At 44.9% G+C, this 19,447-nt stretch overlaps 1 protein-coding gene across 1 annotated transcript in view; it reads left to right on the top strand.

Moving 5' to 3' along the window:
* Positions 1-19,179, top strand: part of LOC149280184 (pyruvate dehydrogenase protein X component, mitochondrial-like) — a 32,445-nt gene extending 13,266 nt beyond the window's left edge. The window contains exons 5-11 of the mRNA XM_089500753.1: positions 728-826; positions 4,649-4,823; positions 5,184-5,331; positions 7,534-7,592; positions 11,161-11,319; positions 18,091-18,155; positions 18,915-19,179. Coding sequence (XP_089356879.1) covers positions 728-826; positions 4,649-4,823; positions 5,184-5,331; positions 7,534-7,592; positions 11,161-11,319; positions 18,091-18,155; positions 18,915-19,179 — 970 coding nt within the window. The remainder of the gene's footprint in view (positions 1-727; positions 827-4,648; positions 4,824-5,183; positions 5,332-7,533; positions 7,593-11,160; positions 11,320-18,090; positions 18,156-18,914) is intronic.
* Positions 19,180-19,447: the final 268 nt, after the last annotated feature.

The raw sequence follows: 19,447 nt of genomic DNA, 5'->3' as shown, positions 1-19,447 counted from the left end.
ATTATAGGCAGCGTCCTTATAGTTTGGTGCCATTATAAAGAAAATGTACACAGTAGAAGGATAAGACCGGTATTTTCTTACTCGCACTCACTCTTGCTCTCACCCTCAGTCACTAACTCTCTCACAATGTCTCCCTATCCTTCTCCACCACCCGCTTCCGTGTCCATGTCTTCTTTTCTACAGCTCTGCTTGTTCTCTCGCCTCTTCTTGTTCTTCTATCTTCTTTCTTTATCTCCTTCTCCTACTCCATTGACCAGGCCTCCCGGAGCGCTTCCTCAAAAGGGGCGGAGCCTCACCGCACGCCCTCTCTCCGATTGGAGGAACATGGGAGAGGCTGTCTCCGTGGTGTGCACAATGTCTCCGGCCTTTTGCGGAAGTTCTCCAAGAGGCCAGACTATTGCAGATAGATTTACAGAGAAAGATGCAGAAATCCTAGGGTTTTTGCGAATGATGAATATCTATTTTCTAGGCAGAGCCGACCCTCTTCTCCATGACACGTTCGAAAGATCTATTGACCGGTCGCTATTGTCTCTGCGTAATCATTTTTGTAAAATATGGCTGTACTTAATGTGATCTTGGAAGAACTCCCATGGTTGTCAGTTGTTATGCTTCCACGTTTTTGGGCCCACAAGGACCTTCTGTGAATTAATTAATCATGCATTTCGTCTTAAATGGTAACTGGGTTGGGGGGGTCTGACTTTGCTTCTTTCTGTTGGTCTCTCCCCAGTCTCCGCGTGAGTCCAGCCGCCAGACACATCCTGGACACTCACGGGCTGGATCCCAAAACTATCGTGCCTTCTGGACCTCGAGGGATCATCACCAAAGAGTAGGTGGCAGCTCTCTCTTTTGGGAGTGTTTTTAAATATTTAAAACTGCTGATGTCCCTCAATAAAAGTAGACCCGATACTGGCTTCAGGAAACCTCATGAGCAAGTTTGCTACTTTATTCTCTTTTTCTTTTTTCTTAGGAGGTTTAATTTTAGACTCCTTATTTCAGTGTCTAGTTATCGTTTCGTGGTGTTAATGAAGTGTCCCCAGGAAGGTAATGAGAGAAGTGATAGATTACAAAACACGACTTGAAATATCTTGCAATTATGCCATTTTTGGATCCATATTACACTTTTTTTTTTCCATTCATGTATTAAATTGAAAAAGTAGCACTTCAGACAGCTGGTCTTCCAGGGTGATAGATCTGCGCTGAGCTCACTCGGTGGATATTCTGAGCCTGGCCTCTTGGGATAACACCGCAAAACACAACGTCCGCACTCATGGAGAGGACTCTGTTTCTAGTCGAGGGAGAGTTCTTTATTAGGTCACTGGGATTGAGTGTAACGAAGAGCGATGGTGCGACGCGGGCCATCTGGTGTAAAGCGTTCTTTGAGAACCCCAGGTGTTTCTTGTTATGTCACAGCGTAATCTGGTAGGTATGAACCCAAGGGAGCGTAGAATGTCTTGATATTCATGTTTTGCTCCCTTATGGCGCTCTACCTCCATTCGGTAAAGATGGAGTTGGCGGCCAAGTTGAGTTGCCGAGGCCCCTCTCAACGGAGTTGGTTAAATGTCCAGGTTTCTATTAGAATTCAACTTCAGAAGAAGGTGGGGGAAAGTCTGAAACGGTCGATTTGGCTTTGAAGTGTGTTGTTGAGAATCTGTCGGCGCAGGACGCTCTAAAACAGTCGAGTTCACTTAACAGCGACTGAGTGCAACTCGACTCAACACGACAAGGAACTCAAAGTTTCAAACTCAACAGCTTGTCGACATGATAAGAATGAAGGACTTCAGATATGTTTCTCGACTCTAATTGAATCGACTCGATCCGACCATAAACAACACGTGGCTGTTAGTAGACGTCCTATGTGTAAAAGCAAACGGCCTCGAACAAGTTGACTTATTGTGTCCTGCGATTGCCCGGGGCTGTCATCCAGACCATCGGATCGCGTGTCAGCGGCATTAAAAGCCATCATTGTTACAGATCACGAAGAACGCTTACTGCTTCCAACTGCAGATTTCACAAGCGGAAGCCCTTTACCCTTCAGTGTTCTTTCCGTGTCATACCTGTCAGGGGCTTGGCGGCTTCATGCTGCTCTAGTATGGCTGCCGAGCTGGAGATGAACGGCCCATTAACCCTTTCAGATGTAATGAATCAATGCGCGGTTATTGGTATAAAGAGAAGAGGCTGCTGCCTTACAATCAGACCTGGGAACTCTAAGTGAGCTGACCCTCAGCATTAACCCTTTAATAGCCCATCATAATGATTCTATGAAACGACTCGCTAAATGGCTCTAATACTGATGTGGAAACACTGACTGAAGAAATGCTTAATCGAGTCACCTGCATTCAAGCAGGGATATCAATCATAACATACCGGGAGCTAAAGCACCAATGGGGAGTCTTAAATATGATCACAGTGGGGAGAACAGGATGGAGTCATCTCCAGACTGAAAATCTGCCCCTTCACCCTAAAACCCCGAGATTGGGGCAAAAACCCAGATTAGTGTACGGTACATCCCTACATAATGTGCATGTTGTAGGTTAGACCGCTACGGAAAGACTTTTTATTTTTTACTACTTAAACCTTTGTAGAACTTGGTTACGCCACGACTGCTTTGTAACCCTCTCAGGAGTCCTTTCCAAAAATGTGGGTGCCGTTCTCCGAGCCAGGGCTTATTGTACCCCTATACTTTATCTGTTATGAAGCCGCGACCCCCTGTTTACCCCCAGTAAATAAATAACAGATTACGTGTGTGTAGAAGCTCTTATCACCGTCTACAGTAACGCGTTTCAGGCTCCCTTAGGGTCCACCACCCTTCCACCTCAACAGCGAGCCGTTAATATGGCGTGACCGACCCGGACGCATCGATTTCATGTCACACTTACAAATCTTTTTGCCTCTCCGGTTTGGCAATTACCCCTAATTCTCTTGTCTCCATACCTTGGAGGTTGTCAGCGCCCTCCGCCTCCCCGTGGAACTTAACGCAAAGTAATTGATGTTTTTTGTTGCCACGGAAACACGCTAACAATTTAATTGGAAATCGGTCTTGTGACAAGAGCGAGCCTTTTACATATTTAACGTTAACGCTCGCTTCCTCCCTCGAAAATTGGCTTCTTCGATCCTCCTTTTCATTTGAAGCGGGGGGGGGGGGATAAATCACTTTATTGAGTTTTATTCATGGCTTATATATAGTAGCTGTCACTTTGTATGTCTCTTTAACCTCTTCTCTTCCAGCTGCTTACTGCAAAAGCTGTAGACTGCTCTGCCTTCCAGCATCGAAACGGTTAATTAGGAGAAAAAAGAAATAAACGGGGCTCTGGAATTTTACGACCCCCAGCAGATTCGCTCGCGTTCCTCAGATGGGTGACGGCTTCTGCCGGTGCAAAAAGCTTTCTAATTTGAGAGTCTCGGGGGAGGCCGGCGTTACTTCCGGGCGAATTGCTAATGAGCAAGAAAATGTATTTTTAGAGCCCATTGAATGCTGATTTTTCCCGTCTTGTTTATTCTGTTGTTCTTTCAGCCAGAAAAGATACAGACGCCGCGCATACAAAGCGCACCCAGCGCCGTCACGCGCAGGGGTTTTATTTAAACGTTCAATCGGAATCCGTCAGAATGGGAACATCTGTTTGAACCTGGCATCTTCTGCTAGTGTATATAATAGTTAACAGAGCATGTCAGATTACAGGGGAGGAATATATATATATATATATATATATATATATATATATATATATAATTAGTGGCGTGTGTCTGTATGTATATATAAAAAAAAACCAAAAACCTATAGATTCTATTCAGGAAGGATTCTCTTCCTTTTAACACCATAAAGCATCTAGTCTTCCCGTTTTTTCCTGCTGTAAAGACTCAAACCTTCAGTCGTTGGTCTTGTCTTAGATTCAGGAGCCCTATGCGGATCTGCCCCTACTATTTCTGCTGGGAGTCTGTTCCACTTATCTACCTCCCTCTCAAGCTTCTTTACATCACATCTAAGCCTCTGTTCATTTACGAGCTTTTAATAGACTGTAATAATAATGAGATTTACGTGATCCTCGCTGCGCAGAAGCTTGCTCCTCTGTACTACACGCCGCACTTCCATCCGAAAGCTGCAGGGGGCAGTCTGAACGTGTTACTGAATCAGCCGCCATTGACAAATTGTTGTTCCTCCGCTCCGAGGGCTGGCGTAAGACAATTCTTTATGAATATCCGCATCAATCGACGGCTTGGGGCTGAGCTTGGATAGGCAGACTGATCTTTCAAAGAAAGAATCCTTTAAATACAGAAATTCGGTGTTTCCACCTCTGAACCAAACACGGCTAATGCTGGGGGCCTGTTGGCCTTAAAGCGATGGTTTAATTTATCCCAGGCATCAAAAAAAGAATTTATTTCAAAATAATGTAATTACCTTGGGGAGAAGCTGCAGCTCCACATCTCATCCTTGGTCCAGTGATTCTTAATACTGATAGGCTGCAAGCAGCCAATCAATGGTGAGAAATGTCCAACTATAGAGGAGACATTGGTCTGCAGCTCTGGAGCTGCAGCTTCCCCTAATTTAAATTAGATTAAGGGTTGACCCGGTATTGGATTCGACCCAGTTCTGTTTTCTGCTCTCTTTTTGTTTTGTCCTAAGCACCCAGTAGCTTTTGTTTTGTTTCTCTAGGGATGCCCTGCGAGTCCTGGCCAACAAGAAGGAGCCCGTCGGCACTCCGGCACAAACGGTTCCACGTTCCCAGCCGGTGAAGACAACGCCAGAGCCACAAGTGGCGCCAACACCATCTGCATTTCAACGTCCAGCCATCCCTCCCATGTCTATCCCTGGGAAGCCCCCTGTCGCGGTAAGGACTTTGGCTAATGAGGTGGGCTTCTTCTCTAGGAAGCCACATTTATACATTTTGGCAATGATATTACCCAGATGTGTGAAATCTCTGAAACTTCATCCATTTAGACGTATGATTTCCCCCCATGCGAGCCTTAGCGAGCCGTTGACATGTTGTGGATGAACTTGACACATTTTCCAAGCAGTTGCCGTTGTGTTGCCATCCAGCTCAGATCTTTAACTTTGCAAGAATCAGAACGGTTGCCCTCGGGTGAAAATATGCCAGTTTCGGGCCGAGACGCGTCGGGAATAAAAACCCTTTGGCGTCTTGTCCGGGTTTTAACATTCATCTGTCGCCTGCGGCGCCTTGTCTTTCCAGGGAGCCTTTTCCGAAATACCAACCAGCAGCATTCGAAAGGTCATCGCCAAGAGGTTAACGGAATCGAAGTCCACCATCCCTCACGCCTACGCCAGCGCGGACTGTGACCTTAGGGCAGTTCTCAAGCTGAGGAAGGAGCTGGCCAAAGGTGGGTGAGCAGATTCTGGATGGGGGTGACCCAGAGGGTTAAAAATCTGGGCAAGGAAACACCAGACTATTCCTAAATCCCACCGCCCTGCCTGGAGACCACGGGCTCTTTCATTTTCACTTTATTTATTTATTTTTAATCATAATTACTCTGAAAGTGGTTAATGCCCTGGGAGAACATCACAGAAACATTCATCTGATGGCAGAGAGAACCCATTTAGCACATATCCCAATCCACGGCTTTGAATCCCTTCCGCGCGACTACCCCCGTATTGTGTCTTGGCTTCTCAAATCTTTTAGTCTATGGGGTTTTTTTCCCCTATTTTTGTAATTTCCCAATTTTTTTTTTTTTTTAAAGAGGAGGCTCCCGGACCTAGACGCAACATCGCAGAGTCGCATTATACTACGAAGGTTTTATAGAACCCTTTTAATGTAAAGCAGCATATTTATCACCATTCTCAGAGTATTCAGTTAAAAAAAACATCAGATTAAGGAAAATAGGTTAGGTTTATTTGTGTTTCTGTGTGTAATCCTGCCTGCCCCGGTCTGTCTGCTAATGGAGGGTTTATCTGCTGATGCGCGGTCCATTTGTCCGTCTTCTGGCCTTCGGAGGATACTTGGCCGCCGCGTATGCTTTTAAAGACGGGTTATTGGTTAAAAACGGCCGAGCCGCCTGCCATGTGGGATACTTTAAGTGGCGGTTGATCCTTAAATAAGAAGCTAGGCTGTGACAAGTGATATTTTTATGGTATTTTTATGGAACCTCTATTACATGGCCTTGACGTCCAGAGATGTACGAGACCCTGCTTACCTGTGTCTGGTCACAGATATACTCCCTAAATCCCGAATAATAATAATGGCACCGACAGCATCACAGTCTAAAAAGCATGCTGTCTTTGCTAGTTTTTGTTTAAATATCAGAGGTAAAATTGCGTAAAGCGTCCTTATTCATTAATTCTTCGTGTAGATCTGGGCATGGAAACCCTTCGCCTCCAAGAACCGGGCATCTAGAGGCATTTTGAAACCCATTGGCAGCAATTGCCCCCCCCCCCTTTTTGGGGGGATAAGGGAGCAGAGGTTAAACAATCGGAGAATTTCACATAAAAGAGAGAAAAAAAAAAAGGAACATTCTACAGTACAAAGTGTCTTTCTGTCTGTCTGTCCCTTTCTCACGAGGAGATAGAGAGGAGATAAAATCAGTGGAAATGGGTTTACGGAATTCACCAAAAAGAAACTTCAGACAATGTGAAGGCTCCATCCCCCCCCCCCCAATAATCCAAAGGAGTCCCGCAGCCCCCCAAGCAGTGGGTTTTAACTTGCTAGAATTACTATGTGCTTTGTGTGCCTTTGCCTAGAATTTAATGAATGTTGTGCTTCTAAAAATAAATAAATCCACCTTATCCACATCCAACGGAACCGTCAACGGGCCGAAAACTTAAAACACTCGTCTGCCACTCATGCAACTGACCTCAGAAATGCTTTAACGGGGCAGCCCCAAGTTTATCACTCCTGGGTTCCAATGGCCCTTTATCACTCCCATCACTCCTTTGTTCCAATGGCCCTTTATCACTCCCATCACTCCTGGGTTCCAATGGCCCTTTATCACTCCCATCACTCCTGTGTTCCAATGGCACGTTGTGTTCGCTGATTTAAGTTTAAAAGGCTAATTGATGGTTAGAAAACCCTTTTGTAATTACGTTACAGCCAGAAATTTCCTTGTTTTCCATTAAAACAGCTGAGTGACCCCAAACTTTTGAACACTAGTGTACATTCTTTTCATTAATTTGTAAAATGTTCTGTAAAGCAATGTTGGGAATGTACCCTCTATGTAGCGTCTCACGGGTGCTCAACTGAAAAGTCGATGAATAGTTTGAAAGGAAAGCTGAATTTTTGACCTTTGCTGGGCTTGAATGTGGGCAGAAAATACCCTCTCCCACCCAAGTCACAGCTTTCTCTGGGTGTCATACGTTATGACATCATGAGTGGTCTGTAAGGTGTACGTCTGGACAGGCAGCGAAACTCCGCCATGTAAACAATATATATATATTTTTTTTGTACTGTGAAATTTTCCCCAGAAATCGCCCCCCCCTCTAACAGTTCATGTTTTATTACTTCTTTATCCGCCTTTCTCTTGATAAACCCTTTTTGATGTTGATGATGTCGTGCTCACCGTATTCATTTAATTTTCTATTTCCAACTCCAGATGATATTAAAGTATCCGTGAATGACTTTATCATCAAAGCCACAGCCGTCACTCTCAAAGTAAGGATTGTCTGTCTCTGATTGAACCGCAACCCGGGGAGTCGTTTCATTTCATCAAAGCGACATTAAAAACCAATATATATGTTCAAAGATTTGTATTTTATGTTTGCCTTTGTTTCACCTTTTTGCAGTATTACCACGAGTCTTTATATGCAGGTAGACCCCCCCCTCCCCCCGGACCGTTTCATTGATTGCATATTAGGCCGGGTGGTGATGTCACAAAGTAAAGCTAACCAATCATTTTATCTCAATAGACCATCGGTGAGGGTATTAAACATGCATGGGATAGGCGAATGGTTCCTGAATCTAAGACGAGACCAACGACTGATTAAGGTTTGACAGCAGGAGAAACGGGCGACTAGACGGGGGCCGAATGGGGGCCGATCTGCCGTCAAATTATATGTTTTTGGCAAATCTCAGATTTAAAGAGAAATTCAGACCCACCGACCGTGCAAATGACTCTGGGGTTAAAATCTCTTCTTTCCGCGCCCTTTAACCCCCAGGTGTAAGAAGAATACTTTATAGAGAGAGAATTAAGCGGCCGCCTCCTCGGCGTTTGCGCGCCGGCGCTCTGCAGCTTCTCCTGTGTAGTCGATAGGAAAGTTAATTTTACTGACACGGTGCTTTTCACAGTCTAGAGGAAACAAATGTATTCCTTCTGCCTTTGTTTTAATTTCTAAAAGTTAATCTTCGGGGAGTTCCAGTTCACTTGGTCCTTTGTTCAGATCGCTGGCTCTATGTAAGCAGGATTCTGCCCCTCGCCTGTAACTCTATAACAGACGGTCTGGTCTGGGATCAACCCATATGCCATCATCGCTGCCGGAGGACATTGCGTATTCTCCCACACGCTGCCGGCCCCTGCTAAATATTTCATTGATTTTTTTTTTCTTATTTGGTCACGTTTTGGTTTGTTTTCAGCTGAAACCAAAAATTACTCTGGAGCAAAGTTTAAAAAGCAATCTTATCACCTTAGCGATCAGCACAAAGATTCCACCCTTTGCTACATAGAATCTGCCATCAGATTGGCCCAGGGCCGGACTGGGACTGGAAAGCAGCCCTGGAAACATTTGGATACCAGCCCCATAACGTTTATCTTGCGGTCGAGCTCTCATACCCACACGCACCCCTTATACATACCCGCGTCACACTATTTGCCATACAAATAGCTTTAAAACATTATTTGTATCATATTATTAGTATTAAAATGCCAGAAAGCAAAAGTGTTAAAAGGCCCTAATAAATGAAATACATTACACATAATGAAATCCAAACATTTGCTACTGATGAAAAAGTTCCATTTTATTCAGTGAAACAAAACACGATATTTGTTTTGTTCCACTGAATAATATATTTTCATGATATTCTTGTAAGAAACTTTTGGCTATTAATACCACCACAACTGTTCCAGCGCTGCATCATCCAAAGAATACCTCATCCCAGATACATTATTATTATTATTATTATTTTTTAATGCCAACAGTTCATGGTGCAAAGTGGTCTGATAGTATATTTAAGTAAAAGGTCCTCTCTTAAGGGGGAAGGACTGTGAAACCAAAGGGAATAACAAACTAAATTGGGTTTCACTCTGAAGATCCCAACCACCATTCAAGTTTCTGCGATTGATCCTTTGTGATGAAATATGCAGATTAAAATAAGAGTAATTAACACAATGCCTTTACTTTTCCTCTCACTCATTTCTGGGCCTAGAAAGTTTTGTCCTCTGAAGTGACTACGAATTCAGAAGGGCGTTTTATCCCTGGATAAGTAAACATTAAATAAATCAATTTATTAGTACAGTAAGTACAGTGGAAACCGACACCCAGACATACACACACCAGGACAGCCTCTGCCATACTGAAGCATAAAACACTATGTTCTACACTGCTTTGTCATTAACTCCCCCTGTCATTAATCCCCTTGTGTATTGATGCCCCAGCCAGCTCCCCCTTTAGTATTGATTACTGTCTTCCCCTAAAAACACAACCTTGGGTATTGCCCCCCCCAGCATTGATTTATGTGATTCCCCAGCTAACCCACTCCCTTGATGCCCCTAACACTTTTGTGAAGAACAGTTGTCTATTATTGATGCCCCCCCACTGCCATGTGTATTACCCCCAGCCACCCCCTCCTTTTGTATTATTTAATTTTAAAATTTAATGAAGGCAAACCCCCCCTCCCTTGAATATGGGTCTGCTTTCCCCTTTAACCCCATTACTATATTTTGGTAATACAAATACCAGTACTTACATTTTTGTGTTTTTGTTTTTTTTGTCCTGTTCTCCTCGACGACGTGACAATCCTTTCCCTGTCGCAAGGAACACTTCTGTGAGGCTGAGCCCGCCCCCTTGAGTGTCACCGCGCCGCCCAATGGCCGTGCCGCAGCTCTTCGTCCCACCCCTCAACATGTTCCACACAGCCGCCGTGAGGCTGCAGCGTAAGGCAGCCACTGAGCGGCTGCGAGCAAAATTCAAAGCGGCCACTGCGCGGCCGTCACGCAACGCGCTGCCCAATGGCCTTCGTCCCACCCCTTTTGTGGGGGTGGGATGAAGAGCAGCGGCAAGGCCATTGGGCGTCGCATTGTGTGCACACCAGCCGCTTTAATTTCATTAATGGCCGGTGGAGGCACACTGCCGGCCGCGCAATGGCCGCTTTGAACTTTCCTCGAAGCCGCACAGCGGCTGTGTTGAATGTGTTGCGAGGTGGGACGAAGAGCTGCTGCACCGTCAGCCCGTCCTCCACCGGCCGCTTTGAATGTTGGCCGACCGGGTGGAGCGGCCCACGGACCGGCCGGCCTACCGGGAAATTTCCCGGTATCCCGGTGGGCCAGTCCGGCCCTGGATTGGCCCCATTCGGCCCCCGTCTAGTCGCCTGTTTCTCCTGCTGTAAAGACTCAAACCTTAATCAGTCGTTGGCCTCGTCTTTGATTCAGGAGCCGTGTGTCTATCCCATGCATGTTTAATTTACCTCACTGTATTACCATCTACTACTTCTACTGGGAGGCTATTCCACTTATCTACTACCCTCTCAGTGAAGTAAAATGTCCTAAGATCGAAGCCTCTGACTCTCCTAGTTTTATATCGACTTTTTTTTTTTCTTTACATAACCCGGAACGTTCTGATCAGTGCTCGCTTGTATTACCAAAAGTTTTTAAAATGTGGCTCCGGTTTCCGATGGCGACCATCGTTTAAAAAACTATTTCATGTGTCTGTATACCGGTGCTTCACCCCAGCTGCGCGCGCATGTGCATGATTTATTTTATATGAAGGTGCCCGTTACCGTATATTACATCATGGCGAAAGGTTACTGTGACATGGACCTGCCAGCCTACATCGTACTGTCCGGGATAATCAAACTCAGATGCTTAATTACCGATTAAAATAACAAAGATATGGAATTTAAATCCCCTCCTCCTTACATCACTGAACCCCAACATTCAAACGTGAATCCCTAAAACAAATCAACGACCGGTTAAACACCCCCTGCAAGCTGTAGGTGTTTCTTAATTCATTATTCCCCCCCCCCCGAAATAGTAATATATTTCTTAATTCATATTTTTTTTTCCTCTTAGCAAATGCCCGAAGTGAACGTCGCTTGGAACGGCGAAGGTCCGAGGCTGCTGGACTCTATCGATATCTCCATCGCTGTGGCCACCGAGCGCGGCCTTATAACGCCCATCATAAAACAGGCGGCCGGCAAAGGGATCGCGCAAATCGCCGAGTCTGCAAAGGTGAGCGCAACTTGGCCCGAGAAGCGAGGGGCTTTCTTACAGGGTCGGCGTCCTGAGCCGTCATTAGTCACGGTGTCAGGTTGTCCGCTCGCGACCCAACCGTCCCCGGTTGTTTAGGTGACAGTTCCTTGCAAAATCACTACAATGAACCTTTAACGTGCAACTTTGTTTCACCGTCAACGGTTCATCTGGGCTGGAAGAAATGACGTAACAAAAAATATTAAATGCTATTGAGTATTTAATCAATATTTCCAACATAAATGGAATTAACCCTCTGAAAATAATGTATGCATGGGCTGTGTAGATACAGATGGCTCCGGTAATAAAGTAGAATTTGCTTGTTACGGTCGCCAAGTATAAGGGGGGGGTTAACGGATCTCAGCCCCGGTGCCAGAAAATTCCATGTATCACTCTGGACCCGTCCCTGTTATTATCACACCCTGTTATTATGTCATCGGTGTTAATGATACTCTAAATACCGGAAAGCGGAATCTTTTAGTACATTTTAAGGACTCGTCTGTTCTGGAGTGGAACTGGCGGCTCCTTAAACACCGAGAGGCCGCAGCACAATTGGTTAAACTGATTGGTTTAGGAAAATGTATTGATCTTAGTACTTTGGGGGGGGGGGGGGTCCTCAGGGTTCATTTTGTTAGAGATATGTCGGTTCACACGGTCTGCAGTCTGGATCACCAATGCAGGAGTAGACGGACGCCTCTCGGTCACTACTGATTGTAAGAAGGCGGCAGAACGTGGTACCGAAGGGGAAGACAGAAGGGTGGTCAGATGGTCCAATGTCAGGGCACACAGCTTCACATTTCCAATCGGCAGGCAGGCTTAGGTCAGGGCAGGTGGCAAGAGTCCTAATCCAGGGGCAGTCCAAGGTCACTAATAAGACAAAGGCAAGGGGCCAGGAATACAGCGGTGTGCCCTGGGGATAACCAGGCACCCATGACCCTGTCTTTTATAGAACGTCATCCATAAGTGATAAAGGAGCTAAGATATGATGGTGCTTGTTACAGCGGGCAGTCACAGGAACGGGCGAGCGAGCCCCTTCCCATTCATTGAGTGTGCGTGCAGGAGCTTTTGATAAATAAATAATAATAGATATCCGTGTGCATTTACAATAGAGAGACAATAGATGATGCCGATGGAGATTTGTTTCAATAACTGTAATTGTGTTTTTACAACGGTAATTTTTTATGGCGTCCTGTATGACTCCCCAGTTATGGGAGCAAAACACGCAAACCTTCTCCCATAACACACTGCGTGTTGGTCTCGGGGTAAGTAAATACTCCTCGCTGCGTGTTGGTCTCGGGGTAAGTAAATACTCCTCGCTGCGTGTTGGTCTCGGGGTAAGCAGGATGTTACGGTTCATACGTGAAGGATGCATTCCTGGGATCTGTGTGAAGAATCCCGGCTTTCACCGGATCAAATCAGTCATTCCGTTTTATAGATGACGCGGTTGGGCATCAATCGGTTACCATTCAGCAGAGCAGAGTATTGCTGCTCCCATCTGGGGGTAAATACACAGCAGCCTATGGCAAGGAATTGCACAGCCAAAGCGATATTCCCCATGTGGCATCTTGTTTTATGCATTGAGTGGTGGGTGCGTGCCGCATGCTTCCAGTAGAGGTGAAAGACTAACTCATAATTTGAATATTGGATGAAGTTAGGAGAAGGCTTTTTTTCTTCGTCTTTCTTTTTTCTCTCTCCATCCTTCTTCGCCAGCTATGCTGTGAGGATCCTCAGGTCAGGTCGGGGTAGTGGCATTTGACTCCACCCACAACCTACCATGAATAGCCCCACCCAAAGCAAGCCCCACCCCCTCTATATAAAAGGGGAGCTGCAGAGCTCCAGGCCATCATACCCGGATGTTCTCTGAACAGAGGTTGCCCCTAATGAATGCAGAATGCCATTAAATTTATCTCAACCGACCCGCAACTCGCTATTTAGTGAATATGTCTCGATGGCCGCCTGCTTGGTTATTATATAACGGCAGTTTGTTTTCAGGATGTTATTTTGAATGTTTATCTGTGCCGGGTGATGCGTCGTGGATCTGCGCAGGTCTCCGTGGGACTCTTTCCTCTTCCATTAGTGATTAAGGATGTTTGTTTAATGCGATCAAAGAGCTTCATTATTTCTATTATATTTCCTTTGCGTGGAAGACATGGGCCAAAAGGCATTTAAAGGGAATTAACCCGTTTACTAATTATAATGGCAAAAACATACACCAAGCTTATCATAAACAAACAAAAATGATCATTTTCAGCCCTGGGTCAGTGTCTTTTTATTCAGAGGCTGAGATAGAATGGAAGGACGTTTTACTTTACTGAGAGGGTGGTAGATAGGGGGCACAGCCTCACAGCAAAGGTGGTAGAAGCTAATACAGTGAGGGAATTTAAACATGCATGGGATGTGTTTCCATGATAAACACAGTCTGCATCTCTATGGGAACTGAAGCTCTTATTTAGCGCACAAAGCCCTCATTATATGTAATTTAGATCTCTTTGGATCAAACATGATCTGAAACCTGGGGATTTATAATTCTAATGTCTGTTCTTATGGAAGGTAATCCTGGTTATTAACCGGTGATATACAATGAGCCGTAAAAGTGACCCGAAGGCTTACGCTTTTCTTGTGGGGTGGCTAAACCAACGGAAGCGTGTGTCTTAATCTGACAATGTAAATAAGTATTGGTGCACCAGAAGAATGGAGAAAGAATCTAGATTGTAAGCTTGCGAGCCGAGTCTCTCCACCTAATGTATCGGTTTGTCTTAGTCTGTCAATTCTCGTCTTGTCAGACCCCTTGAATTTATGTATTGTAAGAAGCGCTGAGTAAACTGTTGGCGCTATATAAATAAAAGCTAATAGTAATACCTCTGGAAATCTGTTGCATAGTGTTTTGGCATCTAACGGGTTAACCATACCACGGCCACTCCACCCAAACCGTGTGTCTGATCCGTGAACGTGTTTTTGGGCTCTTTTTAAGGTTCTGCCGCTTGAAATGGGCGTTTTCTCCGAGAAGCCACCACGCAGGGACATGTACAGACAGAATATGCTCATTTACGCGGTTGACGCCCCAAAAACCCTCGCCCTTTTACCTTTCATGTTTTTATTTTACTTTCCCCCCCCCCCCCCCCCCCTTGATTTAGAAAATACATCTTCACCTATCGCAGTATCGGTAATATTTAGCCACGGCTGTGAAACGGTGGCAGTAAATCTTAATTGCATCGGGATTTGCGGAACAGGTGGCACATGTCTTCTAAGCAGTGTTACACCACAATGTTCACACTGGCTCAAAGTATGAAGGCTGTTACCATCCGCAGACTGATATATTCAACCTAAAGGACAAATAATTAAATTTTGGGAGAAAAAAAATAATTTTTGCTTTTTTTTAATTTATTTTTTTATTTTAGACAAAAAGGGAAAAAGTTTTAAAGAATGAAGAATTATACCTTTTTTTAAAAGCGTTATAGATGAGTTGATGTAGGAGTACATGGTTATATTTTTGCCCACATAATGCGGGCACCGTTCTCTTGTGATAAGATTGTTTCTAAAATAATGTAAGACGGGAGAGATCTTATCGTTCTGCTTCTTAGTGCTCCGGAACCAGATACGGAGTCTCGGTATAGATTATTATCTGCGGCTGAACAAAGACTGCTCATGATGGATTAATAAATGCAGGTTATCTAACGACACTCGGACTCGGCTTCTATTCGTTTTCTGAGCGGTGAGTGGCCGTCTCCATTCTTGAACCCCGTTGCTCTTAGTAAATGCATTAGGAGTTCATGAATGTTCTTTGCCGCTGCAAATTTACTGTACACCCTGGTTAAAATACTGCTAGGGTTTGCATTACTGACTGTGGGGGGCATCGTTGACCCTCTGATATGGTCTTCTCCATCTTGGACCTTAAAGAAGATACACGGTTCTTTTTATTAAGACCATCTACAGCAGTCACGGAATAATTAGTTTATTTATTGGTATACACTATTGTTCAAAAGTTTGGGGTCACTGAGCTGGTTTCATGGAAAACAAGGACATCAGTTAGCCTTTTAAACTTGGATCAGCAAACACAAAGTGCCATTGGAACACAGGAGTGATGGGAGTGATAAAGGGCCATTGGAACACAGGAGTGATGGGAGTGATAAAGGGCCATTGGAACACAGGAGTGATGGAAGTGATAAAGGGCCATTGGAACACAGGAGTGATGGGAGTGATAAAGGGCCATTGGAACACAGGAGTGATGGGAGTGATAAAGGGCCATTGGAACACAGGAGTGATGGGAGTGATTAAGGGCCATTGGAACCCAGGAGTGATGGGAGTGATTAAGGGCCATTGGAACACAGGAGTGATGGGAGTGATAAAGGGCCATTGGAACACAGGAGTGATGGGAGTGATAAAGGGCCATTGGAACACAGGAGTGATGGGAGTGATAAAGGGCCATTGGAACACAGGAGTGATGGGAGTGATAAAGGGCCATTGGAACACAGGAGTGATGGGAGTGATAAAGGGCCATTGGAACACAGGAGTGATGGGAGTGATTAAGGGCCATTGGCACACAGGAGTGATGGGAGTGATAAAGGGCCTCTGTACGCCCTTGAAGAGATTCCATTAGAAATCAGCTGTTTCCAGCTACAATAGTCATTTACAACATTAACCCCATCTGTGCTGGATTTCTGATACATTTCATGTTATTTTAATGGACCAAATTTGCTTTCCTTTCAAAAAAAGACTTTTGAACAGTATTGTTAATTGGTTTATTTCCACTCACGCTCTAAGCCGTTGTCTGCTCGACGGCTGCGTCTTATCTGCCTACTTTTACTTGCTTTATTTAAGAGTAATATTTTGTGATGACTCACGGCAAAGACGGTAAATGCACTCCTCAAAAAAAATAGGTGCTGGCAGAGACTCTGTGGATTTCGTAAAAAAATAAATAAATAATGTCTAACTTTTTCTTGGGACATAATTTCTTTTTAATGACCCTGAAGGGTTTGCCTGTCCAGCCCTATACCATAGGGTTGGGTGGAGATGACTGCAAGAATGTGCCTATAAATTATCTGTCGGGTTATTCACGTACAAGTTTGAAGCAAGAGAAAGTAGTTGCTTCTGTGCCGGCCTACCAGCTGCAGAGGGAGCTCTGGAGGCCTCTGGTTCCCCTACCTGCGCATGCAGTAAAAGGCAGCTCTTATAACTGCTGTCTCTTACTGGGATATATTGGAAATAGAGCGGGTCCAGAGAAGGGCCACAAAAATTATTAAAGGAATGTGAAGAAAGGCTGCGCAAATTGGGATTGTCTTCTCTGGAGCGAAGACGTGTTCGTGGGCATTTGATAAGTACGTTCAAGGTCAATGCAGAGATCTTTTTGGGCATCTCTTTTATAAATCGTACCTTCTAGACAACATGGGCGGTCACTTAAGATTGGAAGAAAGGATCTTTCCTCCTAAACCTAGAGAAGGCGGGTAATTTTACTGTTAGGAGGTTAAATTGAGGAATAGAAGCCTTCTGAGGTTGTTTTGGCCGATTGAGAAAAATAATTTTTTTCTTTTTATTTCCTTTTATTATGCACATCTGCCCACAGTTATGCCTTATACCCCTATATGCCACTGCCCCCCCCCCCCCCGACTTACCAATGCATCCCCAGACTTGTCCCCCGTGCTTCAGACTCTTTGGTGTCTAGTGGGGGCAGCCGGTGGACGTCTGCGCGATGCACGTAGACAACCTGCGCTTCTACCTGCTGCTTCTGGCTGGGGCTCCATCATAGAAGCCCTGGCGGAAGTGCCGGCAGCAGCGGAGGTTGTGTACGCGCATCGCACAGAGGTCCACCGGCTGCCAGACTGGAGGATCCGGGTCCCCTGCAGCGCTGCGGAGGATCTGGATCTTGGTCTTATTGTCAGACCTCTGAGGCCTGATTATGAGACAACCTTTGCGCTGAAAAAACCTCATCTTATATTCAAGCAAATACGGTAATTAACTATGTAAATTGGAGGTGTTGAGCTAAATACCCGGGAGCTGTCTGGGACTAACCCTTGTCTTTCCTCCTTGCTACTTTTACAGCGACCTCTAAAGACTGTATTACTTTCCATGCTAGCCAGGGATGGCCGCATCCGGTTTGTTTAATACATTGTCGTGCCGTGAAGAAGGTGCTTGTGAGACATTGTAACAAAAGCACCAACAACACGACACTGAGAGCGATTGTAACTGTGCGGTGCATAAGAGCCTAGTACTATTCTTGAGTCCTCGTTACCGTTCTACCTGCCGTACAGAACCTTCTACCTTTTTTACATACAGCGTTGGAAATCGTTGCATTACAATTTTTTTTTAAAAAACAGCCCACTAACAGTTATTTCATCATGATGAGATACGTTGTGTGATGCAAGCAGAAGGGAAATGACATATTAAAATACTCTGTTGCTATAGCAGCAGAGCTGTGCCTTCATTTTTTCTTTTTTTGTGTTTTTTATTTTTTGCATTTTTTATTTATTTTTTGGCATGTTTAACCCAAAAAGAAAAGTATTCATGGGTTTTCAGTTACTTGTATAACCGGCTATATCACTTAAACTTTGGTGAGCAGGCACTTCAAGAGCATCTTTGTAAATCGGATTTTATTGTGCATGATGTGCGTGAGTCTTGCGAGACGGAGATGTTTATGGATACGTTATTCAGCAGCTTGCCATCACATATGTTAACTTGTTTGGTTAGCGAGCTGACATTTACCTGCTGTTAATCAGACGTCCCGGTTTAACACACACTGCCCTCTGTTCGGCTTCGCAGGTCCTGGCACAGAAGGCTCGAGCTGGAAAACTTTTACCTGAGGAGTATCAAGGAGGATCGTTCAGGTAAATTCAGGAAGCTGAGATACATACTGGTGGCTGAAATGGTATTTAGAGGAAGCTCCAGCTCCCCGCTTGCTCTGGCATGCTAAGCGAGTAATTCTAGGCATCTGCTTTCTCCTGTTTCTTAATGGGGCATCATAAGAATATCAGCCGTAAAGACACTTTGTCAGCACTGAATGGTCTATCTACCTACCAAGCCCCAAAGTAAATTTGACCTTGAGATGGTAAATATGACCCTTAAGGGCCAGAAAACGTTGGTTTTCCCCCTTGGCTAGTAATGCCGAGCTGACCTTTTTAAGTATTTATCTGCTCAGCCCTACGCTTAAAGTGGCAGTCCAGTGACGAGGTTCTTTATGACCGCCATCGTTTCCTTTTCTTGCTCTCCAGTTATACTCGCTTAAAGGTGACAGCAGGTATATATATATATATATATTGATCGTAAAGCAGCTTTGACAGAGGATTTACCTCTAAAAGCTCACTTATCTCTGAAAGTCTGAAGATGTAGGATTAGTGCTTGTATAAGAGAACGTTTCCAGTCGTTTTTCCCTGTAAGACGGCCAGTCCACCATAGAGGCGGGTAAATTGAAGGCTCCATACGAACAGTCTGCAGCATTAATGTAGGTTATAACAAGGCGTCTTGGCAGTCCCATCGCTGTGCATGGTTCTGTCTACAAAGGGTGTGTGTAAATTGTCAAATAATTCATTTTTGCCCCTCTCTCCGAACCCTACCCTTTGTCGTTGTCTTCTTCTCCTCGCTTCCAGTATCTCCAACCTTGGCATGTTTGGCATCACCGGGTTCAGCGCGGTAATAAACCCGCCGCAGTCCTGTATCCTGGCGGTGGGAACATCCCGAGCCGAGCTCGCCCTGGGCGAAGACGAAGAAGGGAATCCTCAGATTGTCCAGAAGCAGCTCTTGAACGTCACTTTGTCCAGCGACGGCCGGCTGGTGAACGATGAACTGGCGTCCAAGTTCCTGGAAAAATTCCGAAGCAACTTGGAAAACCCGATGAATTTGGCTCTGGTTTGAGCTCGAGGAAAGAGGGTTAATATTAATAATGTATAAATATTTAGTGCAAGCGAACAAAGATTGCTCACGGTGGATTAATAAAAGCAGATTAACTTATTACAACCCAGCAGTCTGCATGGAGTTCTTTTTCATTGTAACTCAGGGGTGTAGAATGCATAGCGTTGGATCTCTGGGGACCACAGATGTCCTTCATCAGGCCTAGTTTAGGAATAAACTTTTAAGGAACTGATTGGGGTTCTAGACTCAGACCTAAGTGCTTTATAGGTAG

Source organism: Sceloporus occidentalis, unplaced genomic scaffold, assembly GCF_023333645.1.
Source record: "Sceloporus occidentalis isolate IW3139 unplaced genomic scaffold, rSceOcc1.0.p SCAF_158, whole genome shotgun sequence".
NCBI lineage: Eukaryota > Metazoa > Chordata > Lepidosauria > Squamata > Phrynosomatidae > Sceloporus > Sceloporus occidentalis.
This window is presented reverse-complemented; position numbering and strand designations above follow the sequence as displayed.